Source organism: Typopeltis vanoorti, chromosome 22 (assembly GCF_054136105.1).
Source record: "Typopeltis vanoorti isolate ZY-2024b chromosome 22, IOZ_Tvanoo_1.0, whole genome shotgun sequence".
NCBI lineage: Eukaryota > Metazoa > Arthropoda > Arachnida > Uropygi > Thelyphonidae > Typopeltis > Typopeltis vanoorti.
Window position 1 is genome coordinate 36691159 of NC_143570.1, and position 20178 is coordinate 36711336.

General features: G+C 37.0%; 1 protein-coding gene across 1 annotated transcript in view; it reads left to right on the top strand.

Annotated features, from left to right (window-relative positions):
- The first annotated feature begins 640 nt into the window (after nt 1-640).
- Nucleotides 641-20178, top strand: part of LOC150094313 (uncharacterized) — a 244464-nt gene continuing 224926 nt past the window's right edge. Inside the window, exon 1 of the mRNA XM_090411934.1 lies at nt 641-744. Coding sequence (XP_090268060.1) covers nt 723-744 — 22 coding nt within the window. The 5' untranslated portion in view covers nt 641-722. The remainder of the gene's footprint in view (nt 745-20178) is intronic.

The window sequence follows — 20178 nt, forward strand, 5'->3', positions numbered from 1 at the left end:
TATAAAAACCAAAGTATTAAAGTATTTAAAAAATACATGCAAATAAGTGAGAGTAACTTGTATTTCAGCGCTTAAAACGAATGCATAATATGTCCAATGTGTTTAAATTTTAAATATTTAGCCAATTTTAGTTTACAAAACATCATAAAGAATTCAAAATTTATTTCATTACATATAATAATATTTAAAATGATATAAGGTAATATTTTGTTGATGCTTATTCATGTTAAATATTTGTAAAACTTAACATGAATTATGTGAAATGTTATACACTACTGACCAGAATAAATACTAGTTTCCAGTATTTTTTTGCTCTTCCAGATTAAACCTAACACCCCTATTAGTTTATTTTTAATCTGACGTCAATACGTGTTGGACTGCATAAGCACGCAGACGACAACTTAGTGCAAGTAACTATATTCTCGTCCTCAGCTGTTTTTAAAACTGAAGTTCATGTATGCAGCCATAAAAATTCCTCTTCAGCTTTTCACGTATTATATTGTCAGTTAATTATACCCCATTCGTAAGAATTTGCAAGTATTTGTATATCTTCAAATATTTTGTTTGTGCTTACTGTTTAGAATATGCAATGGAAGAATAAGTAAAACAAGACTTTACAATGTCTGCCTTTCCAACGTAAAAACAATAATGTAGCCGTTTAACTCATACTTATATGAGTCAAACGACTTTCATATTTACAAATATGAACAAAGATTCCTATCATGTTTTGCTACAATTTCACAAGTAAGTCTTTCTGAATTTTTTCGTGTTTTTTATTCTCTAGAAATTTAAATATTTTTGTAGACGTTTTTTTTTTATTATTTATTATTATTTATTTTATTTTATTATATTTTATTATTATTATTTATATTATTATTATTTTATTTTTGTAGCCCATTGTAGACGTTTGCGTTTAAGCGATATTGATTTGTATAGTGAAGAAATATCTTCGTGTCAATGTAAATTCAGGAAGGTATAAAAATAGTTCACAATTACATCGAGAGGGTTCTTTTTATGTTTTTTTGAATGAAGCATCAATTGAGTAATTAGCAGAATTGTTTTAGTCTCGCTTACATGAAATATAACAAACTAAATTGTGTGGCTGGATTTTTTTTTCTTAGGAGGATAAAAAAAAAAACTTTTTGTTTGATAGCGTACGTTAGGGAACTGTTAGTATTAAATGTGTGTTTAAAAGTAGGCGGATGCATTGCATTGAATGCATAACTAACGACCATAAATACACGTCCGTTGCAAAAAAATAAACTGCGTCAGTTTTAGGACATTAGATTAGATGTGCCAAGTAATTCTATGTAGATTACTTTCTTGTTGAAACAAATGACTGAAAGTTTATTCATTTATTTGGTGATTCCAACTCACAGAAGGTTGTAAACCTATAATAGTCATTAGCACGGGTGGGAGCTAAGTATTTTTTCTATTTTATTAATTTTTTTTATTGATTTTTACCTAGTCCAGAGACCTGTTTTAGAGACACCACGGAACGTTTTAAGTTTCTTCAGACCTCCAGTAAACGAAGGCGGTGATGTCATACCGTATGATGAAAATCATTTATTACCTAAAGACATTCACAAACATCCCAATTCCCAAGGTGGGATTAGAATTCGCAGGACTTCTGTTTTAAGGGCAGATACGCTAACCACTCGGCCAAATAGGCTGGCAATCTATAGCTCCTTGATTATTTATTCTTAGTCATATAAGGTTGGATGTTTCTCTTCTATTGGGAAAAGATGGGCCCTCGAATCCTACTATAGAACTAATGAGTTGAAAGTAAGTTAACCGGTCTCATTTTTAACTAGTGTTGTGCATTATTAAAAAAAAAACTCAGTTTTTGGCTTAAATCCATACAAAGTTTGGATCAATTGAACAATGCAACAGTAGATGGAGATTACTTGGTTGTTTTGGATTTATGGTCGAAGCTAATCAGACTAAGTCAGTGTGTTTGAAGAACGTTCCCCATGAAGATAGATTGAGAGTGTCGACTGTAAAAGTTGGTTGACAAGCGAAAAGAGGGGGGGGGGATATGATAGAAGCGTTTAAGTTACTTAAAAGGATTGTATAGGATTGATGTAACTTGGCTACACGGGCAGAACAAGAAGCCATCCTTGGAAGTTGAATAAAAGTGTGGTTAGTAGAGACGTGAGGACTACGGTGTCAGTTGTTAGCGCTTTGTCTGTAATTGGATTTAAGGAGAGGGGTGATAGATTATTTGTGGATAGTTTGGGTCTCCCGCGATGAGTCTTCGGACTCCATGGAGGTGCTTATACAATAACAATAATGGCGTGTGTTCTTATGGCCGATTTGTAGTGTAGTGTATTTATTCCGAGATGAAAAAACGAGTTTCCGGGAGGACAAACCCAATCACCGCAGGTGATTGGGTTTGTCCTCAAGACTGGCTAACTTACCTTCAGTCAAAAACCTCTAATAAAGATTCGCGTTCTACACATGATACGAACCCAGGTCTTTCTAACCAAAAGCATCGTCGAAACTAACTGAGTTACGAAGGTTCCATGGATTTAAACGAAGACGTATTTATAAACAATTTGGTTTAAAGAGTTAGAATAACAAACGTATGTGCCAATACCTTTCTAGGACATTTGCAGGTGTAGCGTATTTCTTTTCGAATAGAGTCCGTAGCGAACTCATTAAAACAACCCGACATTTGGCCTTCGGGATGTTCCTTGTTTGGGATGCGAGAAATCTTTTGTTTATTGAGTTATTTGAACTCGTGTTCAAGGTGATGACATTTTTTTTTTCCATTCGGCAAAACAAACAGATTACCCAAAAGAGAACGCACGTAATTAATACACAATACGCTGACCTCATAATTTTAATTGCTTCAGAAGAAATTGAAATCAATCCAGTAATGGGTTTAGCAATGATGACATTTCAAGTTAAAGAACGGCAAATAACCTCCAACATACGCAACGTGCATGCAGGTGTGAGTACTGCGGATGCTCATAGTGGATTAGTGAGTGATCCGATATGCAATCATGCTCATAGTGGATTAGTGAGTGACCTGATTCTTGATTACATGATCCGATATGCAATCATGGCAACAGATCAGATCAGAACATTGAAATACATGCATTTTGAATGCTCTAATCCAAATCAGCTGACAGAAACTCGACACCACTGAAGAATTTCAAAATAAAAAAAAAAAAAATCTTTTACCAAATCCTTGACGTTATACGCATCTTTTTTGTTTTTTCGAGGAACAGTTGATCACGCGTTTTTTCTTCAACTTAAGTCAAAAAATTGCATTTGTTTTGCGTCTATTGCGTTTTACGTTGTGTCTGTGTTTACATTTTTCTAAGCCCAAGCAATGCGCATTGGCATTGATAATTTGGATCCGATACTAAGAATCAAATGAGATTTTATTGTAAACTATCAAAAGGAAAGTTTCGATTCGGAGAAAGAAGAACTTATTAAATTTTAAGTGAATAGAAGTCATAAGAAGTCCAGTTTGATTGGTTTGTTCTAGCACTTTTCTTAATGCGTCAGTGATTAATATTAAGCTGTAGATTCTTAGTGTGTATCAAAAATACTTTACACTTCTTAATATCTATAGATTTTTATTAAATTATAAAAGAAAATATGCAATTTTAAAATATTGTAATATAATAATAGAAAAAATTTAAATAATAAACATAATAGTTTTAAAAAAGAATTTCTTATTAAATACTAATACATTTTATTTATGGATAACTCTATATAAATACTATATTTGGTGAATTTATACAGATACAGAGGCGGTGATCCAATACCCTTGGAGGGTAATAATGGATGGCAATGCTGTAGTCAATGAAGTTCTAACTGAGGCTCGGCCATTGCTGTTACTCTCCTGCCATGATCAGAGCTTTAAGAGCTCAATAATACCTTATCCCTACACTGCCCTCTACAGATAACGGGGAAGATAAAAAGCATTCTTGCTTCGCCCCTTTAAGTCAGTCCTTATAAGGACTATTGTAATCTCATTTATAGAAAGAAAACTGTTGTAGTTTTTCTGATTATTATTTATCTGTGAATTTTCTTCTCGGTAGAAAGTGTAAATCTAATATGAGAAACTTTGGTTTTGTAGTGTAGCAGCAGCAGCTAGCTTAACTAGCAGAGACGTGATTAAAGTTATTAAATTACGGATTATACTGTATTTAAGAACAGCAGCACAGGTAAGTGGACTGTAATTGCAACGAGGGCGATTCGTTAGGCCTAACAACCGCTAGAATCGCCATTGTTAGCACATCTATTTCAGATCCATATATTTGCAGGAATTACTTGCGTGTATTTAATGGAGTTATTTTGCGTGTAATTAATGATGAATGTGTTAGAATTAGACGCCCTCACAGATTCTCTGGATGAAGAGCCAGCGCTTATTCTTGTAAATAAACTTCAAAGGATGTTTAAGCTCAAATGGCCATCGAACATGATAGATCCTGACATCATTATAGACTCTTTAAATAAAGGGCTGGCATTCAGCTTCATAAAGAAACTCCTTAAGAAGTTCGAGATTGAATGGCCCGGCTTCCTAAATCTTTACTCTTTACCCGAGACTGATGAAGATCAAAATGAAGACGCTCCTCAAATGGAGGAAAAATTAAATCTAGTAATCTCGGACTCTACTCATTCAGATCAAGGAGAGACGCGCGCGCAAAACTCGCCTCGGAGTCAGCAAGCGAAAATGGCATGGATGAAGATGTCCCCAACACAGATTCCTCTGCCTCCAGTCATCCTTAGGGAAAAGCAGAGATGGACAGCCTTAAGAACCACCATGGCCAACCTGCAGATAAATAACTCCACTGCCAAGAACACAGATGAGGGCATCAAAATTCAGCCCGCTACAGTGACTGACTATAGAAATTTAACCAAGGAGTTCAATGTAAGAGGTATACAATACCATACCTTCACACTTACCTCGGAGAAAAATTTAAAAGTGGTACTCCGAGGAGTATCAGAAGACATTGAAACAGCTGAAATAGTTGCTGACCTCAACATGCAAGATCTGCCTCCCATAAAGTCAGCAGAATGTACAGATCAAACAAGACCCCTATGCCTCTGGTATTGGTGGAAATACATAATATCTATAAAAATATTTATAACTTGAAGACAATCTGTGGGCTTAAGGTCTCACCAGAGCCACTTAGGAAGAGGGCCTCTTCTGGGCAGTGCCATAGATGCCAAAAATTTGGTCATGCCCAGAAGTTTTGCAAAGCTCAATACAGATGTTTAAAATGTGGTGACACCCACCCGACACATACCTGCTCCAAGCCAAAAACCACCCCGGCTAAGTGCGCTAATTGTGGTGGCCCCCACACTGCAAATTACAGCGGGTGCATTTGCCACAAAAAACAGGCAAACTGAGTTAATCAGTGAATCTACCTCATTATCAGAAACGAGAGCCTAAGAAGCTCAAGTTCATCAGGCTCCTGTTAGTTTGACCAAGATGACAGGTGTTCACCCACCATCAACTGAGCCCCCCAAGAAAATAAATCTTCAACACCAAACAAGAACATATGCTGACGTGGTCCGCCCCAAAAAAGCAGTCCATGATCAGAATATGCCAAATCCACATTCAAATATAACAGCCATCATCACCTCTTCTCTTGTAAATATGTTACAGGATTTCAGTAACGCAAATCCATCACTAAGCACTACAAAACGTTTCTTGCAGCAAACACCGTCCATTTTATCTGCACTCTCCAATGCATAGGGAAAAATTCACCCCAGATTCTCTAATGATTATTGCATGGAATGCCAACGGCCTTAAAAATAAAATACTAGACGTGCAGGAATTCAATGACAGATATAATCCGTATATATTATTAATTAATGAAACTCACCTGAGACCTGCTGACAATCCTAAATTCAAAGGATATCAACTTAACAGGAATGATAGGCTGGATTATAGAGGTGGTGGTGGTGCAGCCGGAAACATAAATATCTATGCTGCTTATAACCCACCCAAAAAACATTGCTGACCACAGATCTGGATGCTATCCTCGGAGTTAAACTACCGGTTATTATCACCGGAGATTTAAACGGAAAACATCACGCCTGGAGCAGTAGGTCTATAAATAGGAATGGCCGCATCCTCTTTAACTACACAAGCTCAAATTGCGCAGCTGTGGCTGGCCCCTCAGTGCCAACTCACCACAGTCCGACTGGCTCATCCGACGTCTTGGATATAGCTGTCCTTCAGAATATCAACCTACAGTACACCCTGGAATCATTGAATGAATTATCATCAGACCACAATCCTATTCTGCTCCAACTAGGTTATCAGAGGGGACTTCCTCCTTCGCCTCACACCTTCATTCCCTGGGAAAAACTATCCAAAATGCTTCCAAACTACATTGATCCCATCCCTAATATTAATTCCAAGGAAGAAATTGATTCTGCAGTCAATAAACTTACTGATCAAATCAACACAGCCATAGCATCTATCACCTCAAATTCAATTGCTTTCAAGCCTAAACGACTACCAGATGCCATAATGAACTTATTCAGGGAAAAAAGTAAAGCTAGAAAAAGATACCATGACACCAGAGCACCCCAAGACAAAAAATATCTCAACAAAATGAACAGTGCAGTGAGAGATGCACTTAAAGCCCACAGAAACAAACTATGGGAAGACAAATTAGCCTCCATATCACCTGGTGATGAATCCGTTTGGAAGTTCCTGAGAAACATCAAAAACAAATCTCTTCCTCCTCTCAAATCTGACCTGAACATTGTTTACACAGATACAGAAAAAGCCGAAACTATAGCTAAAAATTTAGAAAAACAGTGTAGCCCTTCATACAATAATCTAAATTTTAATCATATTTACAAAGTCCACCGCCACGTCAGACACGTGTTAAAACGGCCTGATACTTGTACCAGCCAACTCACACCTACTTCCCCAGCTGAAATTTATGACATTATGAAGAATTTAAAGAATAAAAAAGCTACAGAGCCTGACGGCATATCTAACAAAGTTATTAAACTGCTACCCCGCCGAAAGGCCATCTTACAACAATAATAAATGTTCAGGTTTAGGTACTTTCCTTCTGCATGGAAGTTGGCAGACGTAGTTCCTATATACAAGCCTGGCAAGGATCCTCAGCAGCCTCAAAGTTATCGTCCCATAAGGCTGATTTCTAATTTGGCAAAATAGCAGATAAAGCTATCCTTTCCAGAATTCAACTTTCAGTAAAAAAATTAAACAACCTTCCTTCAGAACAGTTTGGTTTTCGCCAGTTTCACGGTACCACCCAACAAATTCATAGACTAATCGAATTCATTACCACAAGTTACAATTGGCATCAATACACCGGAGCAGTTTTTCTTGACTTAGAAAAGGCGTTCGACAAATTATGGCACTTTGGATTACTATACAAGTTGATTTTAGCTGGCATTCCATTAGATCTAGTCCAAATTATAAAGTCATTTCTTAGTGGCAGACGAATGCAAGTCAAACTAAATGATATATTATCTACCCAGCGACGAATCTTGGCAGGAGTGCCTCAAGGGTCCCTACTGGCACCGATACTGTTCACGATTTACATGGCCGACATTCCGCACAATCCAATGTCATTTATCATTGCCCTATACGCAGAGGACACAGCTATATTAACCAGATCTATTAAACCGCACCTTGTCACCAAGAAACTGCAAGAAAACCTGCAGAGATTAGAGCACTGGTTCTCGGAATGGAGATTGCAAGTAAACTCTCAGAAGAGTATTGCCATGCTCTTCACTAAAAACTCAATATCTCCCAAGGATGACATCTTCCTATTTAATATCAAGATTCCCTGGAAAGCAGAAACCAAATATCTGGGTGTACTGCTGGACAGAAAACTAACCTTCAGTCCACATATAAAAGCCTCATGTACAAAAGCATCAAGAGTCATTGCACAGCTGTACCCTCTCATCAATAGGAATAGCAAGCTGGATACCAAAATAAAACTGCTTCTTTATCAGTTGATGATTCGACCCATTATTACTTATGCTTCCCCAGCCTGGAGCCACACCTCAAGTACAAATATCCTCAAACTACAGAGAGTGCAAAACAAATGTCTCCGCATGATCTTGAACGCACCATGGTATGTCAGAAAGGTCCAACTCCACCGGGATACAAAGATCCCTTACATCTACTCTTTCCTGCAGTCTTCAGCAGTAAAGTTCTTCTCAGCATCCTCTTCACATTCAAATGAATTAGTGCACCAAGCCGCAAATTATGATGAAACAGACTTCTCCAAATATACATGAGACCTAAGGCCACCCTAATTCTTAACGAGGATCTATAACTCGCACCCACTCAGGCAGAGCACTTAGCTCATAAACTTTTCCTCACGCAGCAGGGATTATAAATGCATTTTGCTTCACTCTTATAGTCAACAACGTCTTGCGTTGCGAATTTATACAGTATGTAGTTAAATACAAAGAATAGTGTTATAAAGAGTCAGTTCATATTTTTTAATTTTATTCTATTACGTAAATTATTCAATTTGAAAAAAAAAAACGATAGATCATTTTTCTTCAGCATCAATCATGCAAGTGGTATTCGATTTATAGACTTACACTGATATCGAATTTTACCTCATGAACATGCTAATTTAGAAGGCGGGCTCGTGATGCTCCTAGAAGATGCGCTTTAGTCCGCTGTGGCTGTTTTTTTTTTTTTTTTCATATCAATATGGCCTGTTTCTCTCAATGCGATCAATCTGTGTTCACATCTTACACAACATTACATTGCTTCACTAGGTGAAGCAATGTAATGTTGCGTAAGATGTGAACACATCCGTAATTCGTTCTTTCACTCAAACGACGTTTCCAATTCACCTTATCTGTTTTTCCACTTATTTAGGATTTGAATTCACTGCTGACTTTCTATTTTATTTGATGGATTGTTTGTAAAGCAAAACATACACGCAAATATTTATTCAACGCGAAGTACGGTGAATAAATATTGTTTAGCACTTTGTTTCTAAAGGCAAATAAATATTTAATCGGCCACCTTTTTTACATGCAGCAGTCCACAATTCCACTTGTTCGGTTAGTATTGCGAAGATGTGAAAATACCCAAAGAGGTTTCTTTTACAGCAATTCTTGGAATGTCTGCTGCAAAGTGCGTGCATTTTCTATTTACTTGAAGAGTGCGTAGCTAATGTCAGAAGTTGTGTTGTGGTACACGCATCCGGAACATTACATCTTAATAGATTACCAGTGCTTTTGGTCTGTTCCCTTAGCAACCTCACGCTCTCTACGGCATGTTTACTCAGTTTCGACGCTGTTTGACTTCTTCCTGGAAACTAAGTGAGTAACAAAACGACTTTTATATCGCGTAGCTGCTACTCCGGAAACAAAGATGAAACCATTTTGGTTGGAGATCCACAAATGACCCTGTTTGGGGAGTTTTCTGACGAAGTTACGCCGACGCAGGGAAACGTTTCTGACTGTTTCTTGTTTATTCCCGAAATGTGTGATTCTTTGAGGGATATTGGATTCGTATTCACTTGATTTTTACAAGATCAGGAAATTTTACAAGAGCAGGAAATATCTCTTATGAAAAGTAGGTTTTTCAAGTATTGGCAACTCTGAAGTAGTTTCTGGAGAAGATATATAAAGGAGTTAAGTGTAGTGGTAGTGTAGTCACTTCTGACAAGATCAAGATAAGATAAGGAATCGTGACGTGATTGGTTGTTCATTTGATGACGTCATGTGTTTGGAATGTTTGGAACTTCCCTGGGGGCATATGTCTCAGTGACGTCAGTTCTCGTGTTTTGGTTTCTCGTATGGAATTATGGGTGATGGTAGAGATAAGGATTCGTGTTGTGATTGGTGGGACACTTTGAACAAGATCAAGATAAGATAAGGAATCGTGACGTGAATGTTTGTTGTTATTGAGTTTGGAATGTTTGGAATTTCTCTGGGGCCCTCGTCTGTCAGGGACATCACGTGGTGTGTTTGGTGATATTTAGAGATAAGAATCGTGACGTTATGTGTTTGGAAATTTCTGGGGAACATATGTCTCTCTGTGATATCACATGGTGGTTTGGCTTGGCTATGGAATTGTGGGCGATGTTTTTCGAGATAAGATATCTTGGAATTTTCCCAGGGTGACACACAGCCGTCATTGTCGTTATGTTTTGTGTTTGGTTTTCTATAGATGAATGTACTAATTTCCAATACATTTTGGGGTATTTCTTTCCTGTTAAAGGGTGGGAATTCTTAGAGTAGAGTAGGGTCTAGTGGCGCAGTGTTTCGAGCTTTTCTGAATAGTTTAATTATATGCTAATGTCACTCAAACATACACTTTTTTTTTCTTCTATAGATGGCTGTACTAATTTTCCAATACATTTTTGGGTATTTCTTTCCTGTTAAAGGGTGGGAATTCTTAGAGTAGAGTCGTGATGGTGGCAGTGATTAGGCGTTTCTGAATAATTTAATTATATGCTAGTGTCACTCAAACACACACACACATTAGACATGAAAAGTCGCTAATGTATCCAAGTTGATACTCTAATATATACCCTATGATTATTCTTATGAAAAAAAAACTATTCAGTATTAGAATTACGCTTACCAAAAAACATACGGCTAGTGATTATTGAAATTACGATTATCACTTGTTATGTTTAAGTTAAAAAAAAATTAACTTACATTTCTTTCCAGAATGGGAACATCTTGGTACTATCTAGGTTTTCTGAATATTCCAAATTGTTGATGTTTAACGTATATTCACAGCACAGAACACAAACACAAGTCTGAAAATGCAGTTGAATTTTTCCTTATAGGTTACTGGGGCTAACATATATTCACAGCACCTGTCTTTTGCTGACTAATATATCAGCCAGCGATCGGAAATTGTTGTGTCTACTTGTGAACTTTTCTGACTGGGGGTTTGGAATTCTCCTGGTCTTACTTGAGGGTTTGATAATACTTCCCACAGCAGCACAACCCGAACATCACCTTTTACATGACTCATATTCTCCCTTTGATGTTTTGCATGGTATTATCAGTTAGGGGAAGTACGACTGTTTTTCTAGTGTAAAATTCTGATGACACATATCCTAAGTTATTCATTCCTGATTAAGGATTTTATAAACTTATTGTTCTCAAGTTTGTTTGTTTGATTACATTTTGTGTAGCTAGGAAACTGGAATTTATTTCAAATGAATATTAGCTCTGTAACATTTTGTTAATTTCTATGTTACCTTTTATTTTACCGCAATATTATTAACAAATTGTATTTACTTAATCTAACATACAGAAATTAAATAAAATGCAAAAGACAGTTTTTTTTTTCTTATTCTTCCGATTTCACATTCACGCTGATGTTCATAGTGTATGATTTCCCACTGGTGCTTACGTATAATTCACGTGATTTTTCTCCATGTGACGTTTCAAAACAAGTTGAACTATAGTTTTTACATAGTTCAATTATGTAAAACTCATATCTGTTAGTTCCTATTGACTGTTGTCCTCTAAGCCCGACATTTATTTCGCAGTAGGGATATTTATATATATATATATTTTAACACAATTATTATATTAGATATTCTTTCCAATACAAATATTTATGCTCACAACAAACAAGAAATTCATCACCCTTTCAAAGTTTTGAAATTCATGCACATATTGTTTTCATCATTTGGTATCATTTAAATGAAGAACAGGTCTGGCTATTAAGTTCGTTAATGTTTTTTGATTTTTCTCTTCCAATGGCGAGTATTTTTTGATCTATACGTATTGATTCACTTATTATCTGCATGCTACGATACCTTTTTATTTATACAACAAACTTTTAAGAGTTTAGTAACTTGATGGGTTAAAATATCTAATTTCCCTTTGTAAATAACCAAATTCTAACAGTTGTACTTTAAGTATGATTGTTTTTTCTAGTCTATTAGAGGTATCTACATATATAATAAATAATTTGTCACTTTTCAGGTGAAATATTCTCCACTAAAATTCTGCCTATTAATTTAATACCCATTTTCTTTTGCTTCCAAGAGTTGACATAGTTTCACTGAGTGGATTTTCAAAAAAAAGTCTTTGGTTAGTTTGTGGCATGAAATTTTACAAGGAGAAAAAAAAATGTTATGGTCTTAAGTTTGTATAACACATCAACGATACCCAATTTGTTCATTTAAATTTACACATTTTATTTGAATGAAATATTATTTACAAATTGTATTTACTGAATGTAAAATTTACTTTGTAAATTTTAAAGTGAAAATAAAGTGAAAAATACAATCTTTTTTTTTTGTTCCTTAATCTTCTTATTGTTAAATTTGCACTGTTGTTCCAAGGTTCTTCCCATGCTGATGGAATTGCCATCTTGTGGTTTTTGACAATGTGACTGTCATCTGAATGGTAATTTTCATTTGGTGATCGTTGGGAATTTATTACTGTAGTAAAATGAAGGGTTGCATATTTATATTTTTGAAACCAATACATATACTTCTGAGAATTATTAAAAGCACAGAATCTTTCGTTATTTTTCCAAAAGCATTTAAAAGTACACGTTATGTTTTCACGTTTTGGGCATCCAATTTCATTTAAATCAAGAACAGGCCTCCCTATTAACCTCGTTAAAGTTTTTGATTTTTTCTCTTCCTTTAGCGAGTAATATTTTTGCATGTTGATTCTATCATCGAATTTCTTAGTTCAGTTTTAATACGCCAAGTGGAAAAATGAAAAAAAGAAACTTGTCCAATTTCCTCTTACAGATATACTTCCGCGTTTAGGTGATGGCGAAAAGCTCGGATGAAAGTCTGTATTGCATCACTAAAAGATCAAAGAACTATGTGGGTCACGAGTAGTATTAACTACAAATCCTTATGTTAGGTAGCGCTGTGTTAATGTGGTGAAGTTGTCTTTGCTTGGTGAATATAATCTTGCTATCTCGTCTTTTTTTTTCTCTCCAGGAGCAATTTTTGTAACGATTTCATTGAAGTTGTTTCTGCAGAAGTTAACGTTGGTGTCATAAGAATAAAATGCTTAGGAATAAATACAAAAAAAAAAAAAATCCTTTTTGGCTTTCAGAAAGGTACTGTTTAAACATTCATCCAAAACTACCTTGACTACCAGTGATAATTGAAGAGGATAATGAAGTTTCTGTGCGATGTAGAAGCAACTTTCATTGAGCAAAGTCCCCCTTTTAACGACTCTCTTAAGAGAAATACCAGAGCACCTTAAACGACAACTGAGTCACGTAGTGAAATTTAGGCCATCGATAAGACAGTAAAAGGCTGATGTTCAGTATTCCCGACATCTGCTACCGGACCCTATTACTCTATAAATGGATACAGAAACATGAAATTTGGGATTAAATAGCTGTCATCTCTCGTCATCGATGTCCCTGTTAGTTTCCGATTGTCATAAAGTATCGTAATTTCTTAAAGACATATTTAAAAGCACCTTTGTGAGTGTTCAAAAAAAAAAAGTTATAATTTTTAGATGATACGCTTAAATCCCTAAAGTTTTTTTTTTTTTAAATTAAAGCTCTGAGTTAAATTTGTAGCGAGTTGCATTTCGTGTTTTTTTTTTTTTTTCTTTTGGCATATATTGGTGGTTAAATTGCATTAAGTGCGAATTTATGGTGATAAATAATTCCATTTATGGAAATCCTGTTACCCTACGATACGTATACTAAAGTACATTACTTTTTCAGGAACTATTTTATTGTTAATCTACACTGCTCAAAACAAGTATGGGATATTTTAGTTTCTGTTGGATAATTATAAATTTTTGCAAATAATTATAACAATTGGGTACTTTATACATGAATAAATATTTCTTACTTATGGATAGAGTGTAATTGATAAAATATTGTTTAAAAATTGATATTTATTACAAATTTAACAAATTATACATTTTAGCCTGAAATAATTTTAACAAGAATAGCCCAAACGCTTTTGTTAATTTTTAATAAGACCTATGGTCTCCATTAACATCTTGGATAAGACTGGATAAGATGATTAAACTCTTGTGGGATATTTCTCCCCTCTTCTGTGAGAGCAATTTCGAGCTCTTGAAGCGATCGTGGTGGCCCCAGTCGAGCAGAAACGCGCCTACCTAAAGCATCCCAGGCATGTTCGATTAGATTACAATCCGGTGAACGGGCAGGCTAGTCCATCCGTTCAATACCTTCTTTCTCAAACCACTCTTGTACTAAATTTGCACAGTGTGGACGAGCATTGTCATCCATAAAAATGAATTCTTGGCCAATTGCAGCAGTATATGGACAAACTGTAGGTTCCAAAATCTCATCGCGATACCTTTGGGCTGTTAAAGAACCGTTTCTGATAAAATAGAGATCAGTATGGCCACCTATACTTATTCCAGCCCATACCATCAAACTCCCACCATGATTTGGGGGCCTTCCACGAACAAACTGTGGATTATTTCTTGTTTCACTTTCACGCCATATCAAGATACGTCGGTTATCTGATTGAACCTGGACTCGTCACTAAAAAGTACACGAGCCCAATCCTCATTTGTCCAGTTGCGGTGTTCCTGTGCCCAAATTCTTCGGGCTCTTTTGTGATCTGCAGTACGTGGAATGCAAACCATTGGTCTTCGAGCATATAAATCTATGGCATGAAGACGATTTCGAACATTTCCCGTCTCCACAAAGCGATTCCAAAGTCGTGAAATTACGCTTTGAGATACACGACACGCTTGAGCGACAACTTGCTGCGTTTGTCCAGCTTCTAATCGACCAATGGCTCTCCAAGCCATCAATTCCAGGATATCATGTTGCTCTGCCATTTTTAACAAAATAATGGGCGGTAGATGATACAAGTTTACAATTGAAGTGATAATTATGCACTGTGGATGTGAGCGCAACAAGCCACGCTTTTATACCCCCCCCCACGTGCTAATACTGCTAAGACACGTTTCGACAAGTCTTAACATGATTTTGTACGCATTTGCGTGTTCTACTTTGTTGTATATTAAGAATGTTTTAAAACAAATGTGTTACATTTGTTAATTATTTTTAACTTTATACTTTACAAGAAAGCCAAAATATCCCCTAATTGTTTTGGAAAGTATATATTTAAAATCCATTCAAAATGGTCCAGTGCTTATAATCCAGTTTCTCTCGACCATTCACAGGGATCGAAGAGAGCAAAACCTTTCGAAGCTCTGTCTAAATGGAAACCGAATAAAATTTGATGTCTATGATATACACTATGTTGACAAAAGTGTCTGGACCCCTTATGTGGCATGCAAATCACAACATCCAATGGCAATCCAATTCCAATCACGCACCACCCTATGAGAAAAAAACCTAGCCCTGACCCCTTCTTAGTAGCATTCATTTCATCTTCCAAGGATGCTCTCTTGTCCTCCATAAATTGAAATCCCGTATGAATCTTTCAGAAGTCTGTAAGTCTCCATCACCCCTCTTTCTCCTGTTTGCTAGTGTCTGGGGCCTAAAAAATTCTCAATCTGTCTTCATAATCAGTATTCCACAATCCTGATATCATTTTTATCACTCTCCTTGTACTCTCTCCACTCTATCAGAATCACAACGGAAACCAGGAGACCAGACCTGCGCACAATCACCCAAGTGAGGTCTTATCAAGGCCTTGTAAAGAGGCAAAATGACATCCTTATCTTTGCATGTGAACGTTCGTTTCAGCATAGCAATTATCTTTTAAGTTGTATTTGCAATCTTTGCTACATGGCCCCTGAACTTTAACTTCTTGTCTACTAACACTCTGAGATCCCTAGCCTCATCACTTTCTTCTAGCATAATTCCATCAGTATAACACGACATTGGATATTTAATCACGCCAAAGCGAATGACTTTACATTTACACACGTTGAACGGACACCCATTTTCCCATACCCACAATTCCATTCCTATTCAAATTATTCTGCAAGTACTGCATATTAGCAGCATTCCTGATTACCCTTCCTACCTTTGCATCTTCAGCAAATAGCTGTATGTCGCTTGTCAAATCCTTCCAAATGTCATTCGTGTACAGATTGAATAACAGTGGATCCTTGTGCTACACCACTGGTTACCTTAAATCTTGCAGACTCACATTCTCCATATACCACGTTTTGATATCTGTCAGGCAGCCATCCTCTTATCCATGCTAATATTGTATAACCCAAACCCATTTTCTCCAATTTATGCAGCAGTCTGTCATGTTGTATTCTGTCAAAAGCCTTAGCAAAATCCAAGTATTACGGTGTATCCATTCCCATGTCCAGTTCAATGGTAACATTGTTACATTATGTGAGCAAGTTGCTAAAACAACGTTGGATGGTAGTTGGGTGTCACATCAGTGGTCGTTTTTCCCGTGACATTGCTATCCCTACTGCGCTGCTGCGAACATGTCACGCATCACCCCCGTCAACGCCAAACGACGTTTGGACTTTCACACCGGACCTGGACCATAAAAGATTGGAAAAAGGATTCTGTGGAGTGGTGAATCACGCCTCCAATTTCACTGTGATGGTCGTGTTTGGATCTGGAGATTAGCCGGTTTCGGCAGGACTGCATCATTCCAACTGTCAAGTTTGGGGGGGGGGGGGCTTGGTAATGTTATGTGGGTGTTTCAGTTGGACAGGGCTTGGTCCATTGGTGGACGTGTCCAAATCCATGACGTCTGATAGCTACCTGGACAACTTCATGTTCCAATGCTGTGGAAGTACTTCGGCAATGACCCTTGAATGTTTTAGCATGACAGTGCTCCATGTCATACTGCACTGGATGTCCAAGACTGGTTCCACAACGCTGAAGTGTCGCACTGGCCGGTTCAGAGTGCAGACCTTAACCTCGTCGAACATCTTTAGACAAATTAGAACACCGAATTCGCTCCAGACCACAGCCGCCGTCATCAGCAATTGGAGATAGTTTTGCGAGAGGTATGGAAGAATATTCCTGTTGCGTATAAAAAAAATTGGTTGACGGCACTCCCCGAAGGGTAATTTCTGTCATTCGGGTCAAAAGTGGTCCCACTCGTTACTAAAACTGTAATTAAAACGCATTTTTTTACCTCAACTAGGTGTCCACATACTTTTGTGAACATAGTGTATATTAGAATACGCTTTTTCGCTGTAGTTGGATCATTTTATTGTCTAAATGATTCGAGTTGATTAATCACTAGACGGATGAAAAGGATGGAAATTTCAATTACAGTTTCAGTCGAATGTTTGTAGTGGCAAAAATATAATTGTTACGGTACACAAGTTAAAAAAAAAAAAAAAAAAAAAAAAAACACGGTCCTACTAGTGTGATAAAGAAATGACGTCACTGTAAAAGAAACGTACCTGTGAGACGCATCTTTTTTAATAATTGTCCGCGAATAATATCTTATTAATAACTCTTCCCAGACAAATCCGCTTAAATATTTTCATTTTTTTCCTTCTCTTACAGCTAATTATAATATTTTTAGAGGGGTTCATTATTGTGTTATTTAAAAGCCGAAATCAAAACAACTTTTCCTGTCCTTTTGCTTCTTTTTTTTCTCGGAATGTTTCGTAATTCTTTACGAGAGCTTATTAGCTGTGTGTGTGTGCAGTAAGTCTCACAAATTCTTCTGATTGTTTTTCCATCGCACAATTTCCCAATCCACATTGCGATGAGAAATTTAAAAACAATTCATATTCATTACGATCATGTAATAAACAATTCCCTGAATTTCTGCGGTGTAAAAGAAATAGGGGATAAGAAATAGAAACAGTATTTGTTTTAAAAAAAAAAAAAAAATCTGACATTTCCGCTAAGTGAATTAGTCATATTTCTCGTGTTTGTCGTTAAATTCCTTGTTAACGTTTATTTTTATATGCGAAAAAAATATAGGATTAAATACGTTTAATATTTATTTAATAAAATTATAGAAATTACATTTTTTATAGAAATAAAACTATATTAATAACTTGTATACCTTACTTGTCACGAAAATTTTAAAAATGGATTATTTTGCGAATATTTATTACTAAGGTCAGAATGCTAATCTTTTTTTGTTCAACCCTCTTGCAGAGGAAAACAATTTTTTTAAATTATAAATTATGATTTTAATAATTATAATTTTAAATTTTATATTAATTTTGCAATACATTTTACCGTTTTTTCAGTTTAATATTTTACATTTTCACACCATTAAGAATTAAAAATAATTTTAATATATAATTCTATTTATTGGAGTTCATATTCATATATTCATATAGTTCATATTCAAAATTATATTCATATAATCTTTAAGATTCGCGGATTGATTTATTCAGTCGCTTCTCGGCCTTTTGGCTTAGATCAAGTGTGTAGTATAGTTCGCGTTTTTTCGTGAAACAAACTGAGCATCTGTTCATAACCGTTGATATCGGTACGAGTCCCATCGGGCCTCACGATATATTTAACGGAGATTTACAGATCTTCCTAAACCTCGGACCGGGGCAATAATAAACACCTGGGGGTGGGAATAGCTAGGCCCCCCTCGCCAGCTATGGCCAATGTTTTGCCGCGCACGCGGACTCTCGGCATCGAGACTGACGCTGATCTGAGACCCCGACTTTTGGCTAAAGCCCTGATTGACTGCGTCGGTGCGGACCAGATATTTGGATTCACTCCTTTCGGTAATGGCAGATACCAAGTTGTAGTTAGGAGCGCCGAGACTAGGGACAAGTTGCTCAAAGGCTTTCAATGTAACGGAAAGGAAATTTTTTCGTTCATGGTGGGGAGCATTATCAAACTGCTCAAAATCTCCAGATTCCCCTTGGAATATATACAATGTGATGAAAAAATAATCCACGAAGTGTTTGGGAAATGGGGTGTTGTTCGAAACATACAAATCTTAAACGATGCAGACAACCCCCATTGGAAGTCGGGGGAAGTAAACATCTCGCTCGAGATGAAAACAGCGGTTCCAAACTTCGTCAGCATCGGATCCGCTAGGGTAATGGTAAACTACCCTGGCGTTAAGAAGCAATGCTTCCGATGTGGATCCTTCGACCATCTAGGAGCGAACTGCCCAAAACTGACATGCAAAAACTGCCTAACGACAAGTCATTCACTGGACAAATGTCTCATGGCTTGCCTCAAATGCGGGTCCAAAGACCACAAAGTTAACACCTGCCTATCAAGAACGCATGCAGAAAGGATGGGAGGTGCTATTATACCAGTCACAGTCTCCTCAGTAGAGAAGCCTACAGCTACTACAGAACAAGAGTCGGGAAACGGATTTTCCAACTATAAACGAGGCATACGGCAAAATAACGGCTATAGAAGAAAAGGCAGCCGCCACAGAAACCATAGCCTGCACACCCAAGAAAGAGAAGAAGCGAGAAACAGCCAATAAACAAGCTGTGTCACATGATGAAATCACTGCAGAAGGTAAAGTAAATAAAACAGAAAACATGGAGGCAAGCAGCGCCCCCTTCAAAAGACCTCTGAGTCCAGAGGAAAAAGAGATGAAAAAAATAAAACCAGCAGAAACAGAAGAATTTGGAGACTCCTCATGCAAAAGCAGGGGAGACTCTAAAGCATCTAGTTAAAGGTATCCCTGGGGTGGCAGGAAAATTTCAAGACGCAATAGTGAGAATAGGGGAACCTGAGCTCCTCCTCACTGGGAAATATGGTCCAAACGTAGTTAGTGCAAAATGGGGTGACATATTTGTTGAAGACATCAGCCAAATCACCCCTGAGCAAGTACAGATAGCCATGGACATAGACGAGGAGGTGGCATCGGCGTTCTTCATAGCTCTCTCCAAATTAGAAATGGCCAAGGGAAGTGAGGTGGCTAAAAGAATAATGACTGCCCACAAAAAGCGACAGTCACAATAACCATCCCATGGTTTCCTGTCCACAGCAATAGCTCTCTAGTTCCAACAGGTGGGGGAGGGTCTGAGAACCTGAGCAGCGAAGGCCTACAGCGAGGCGGTGCAGCTTCTTGAGAGCTGCATCACTTAGGCCAGACCCTTTTCCCCTCATCTTTTTTGGTTTCCAGTTCTTTCTATATTGTTCTATTTTCTCTGTACTTCATGTTTTTGTTTTTGTTCCACGTTTCCTTTTTAGGATTTTTCCTTTTTCTTCTAAAGTGAAAAATCAACGACCGTTTTCGAATCGCCCCTGGGGGGCAAACAGCTAAAACAGGTCAACTGAGGCCTCTTTTACCTACTCTACTACTATGCACTCTATCTTTATTTCCTCTCCCACTATCT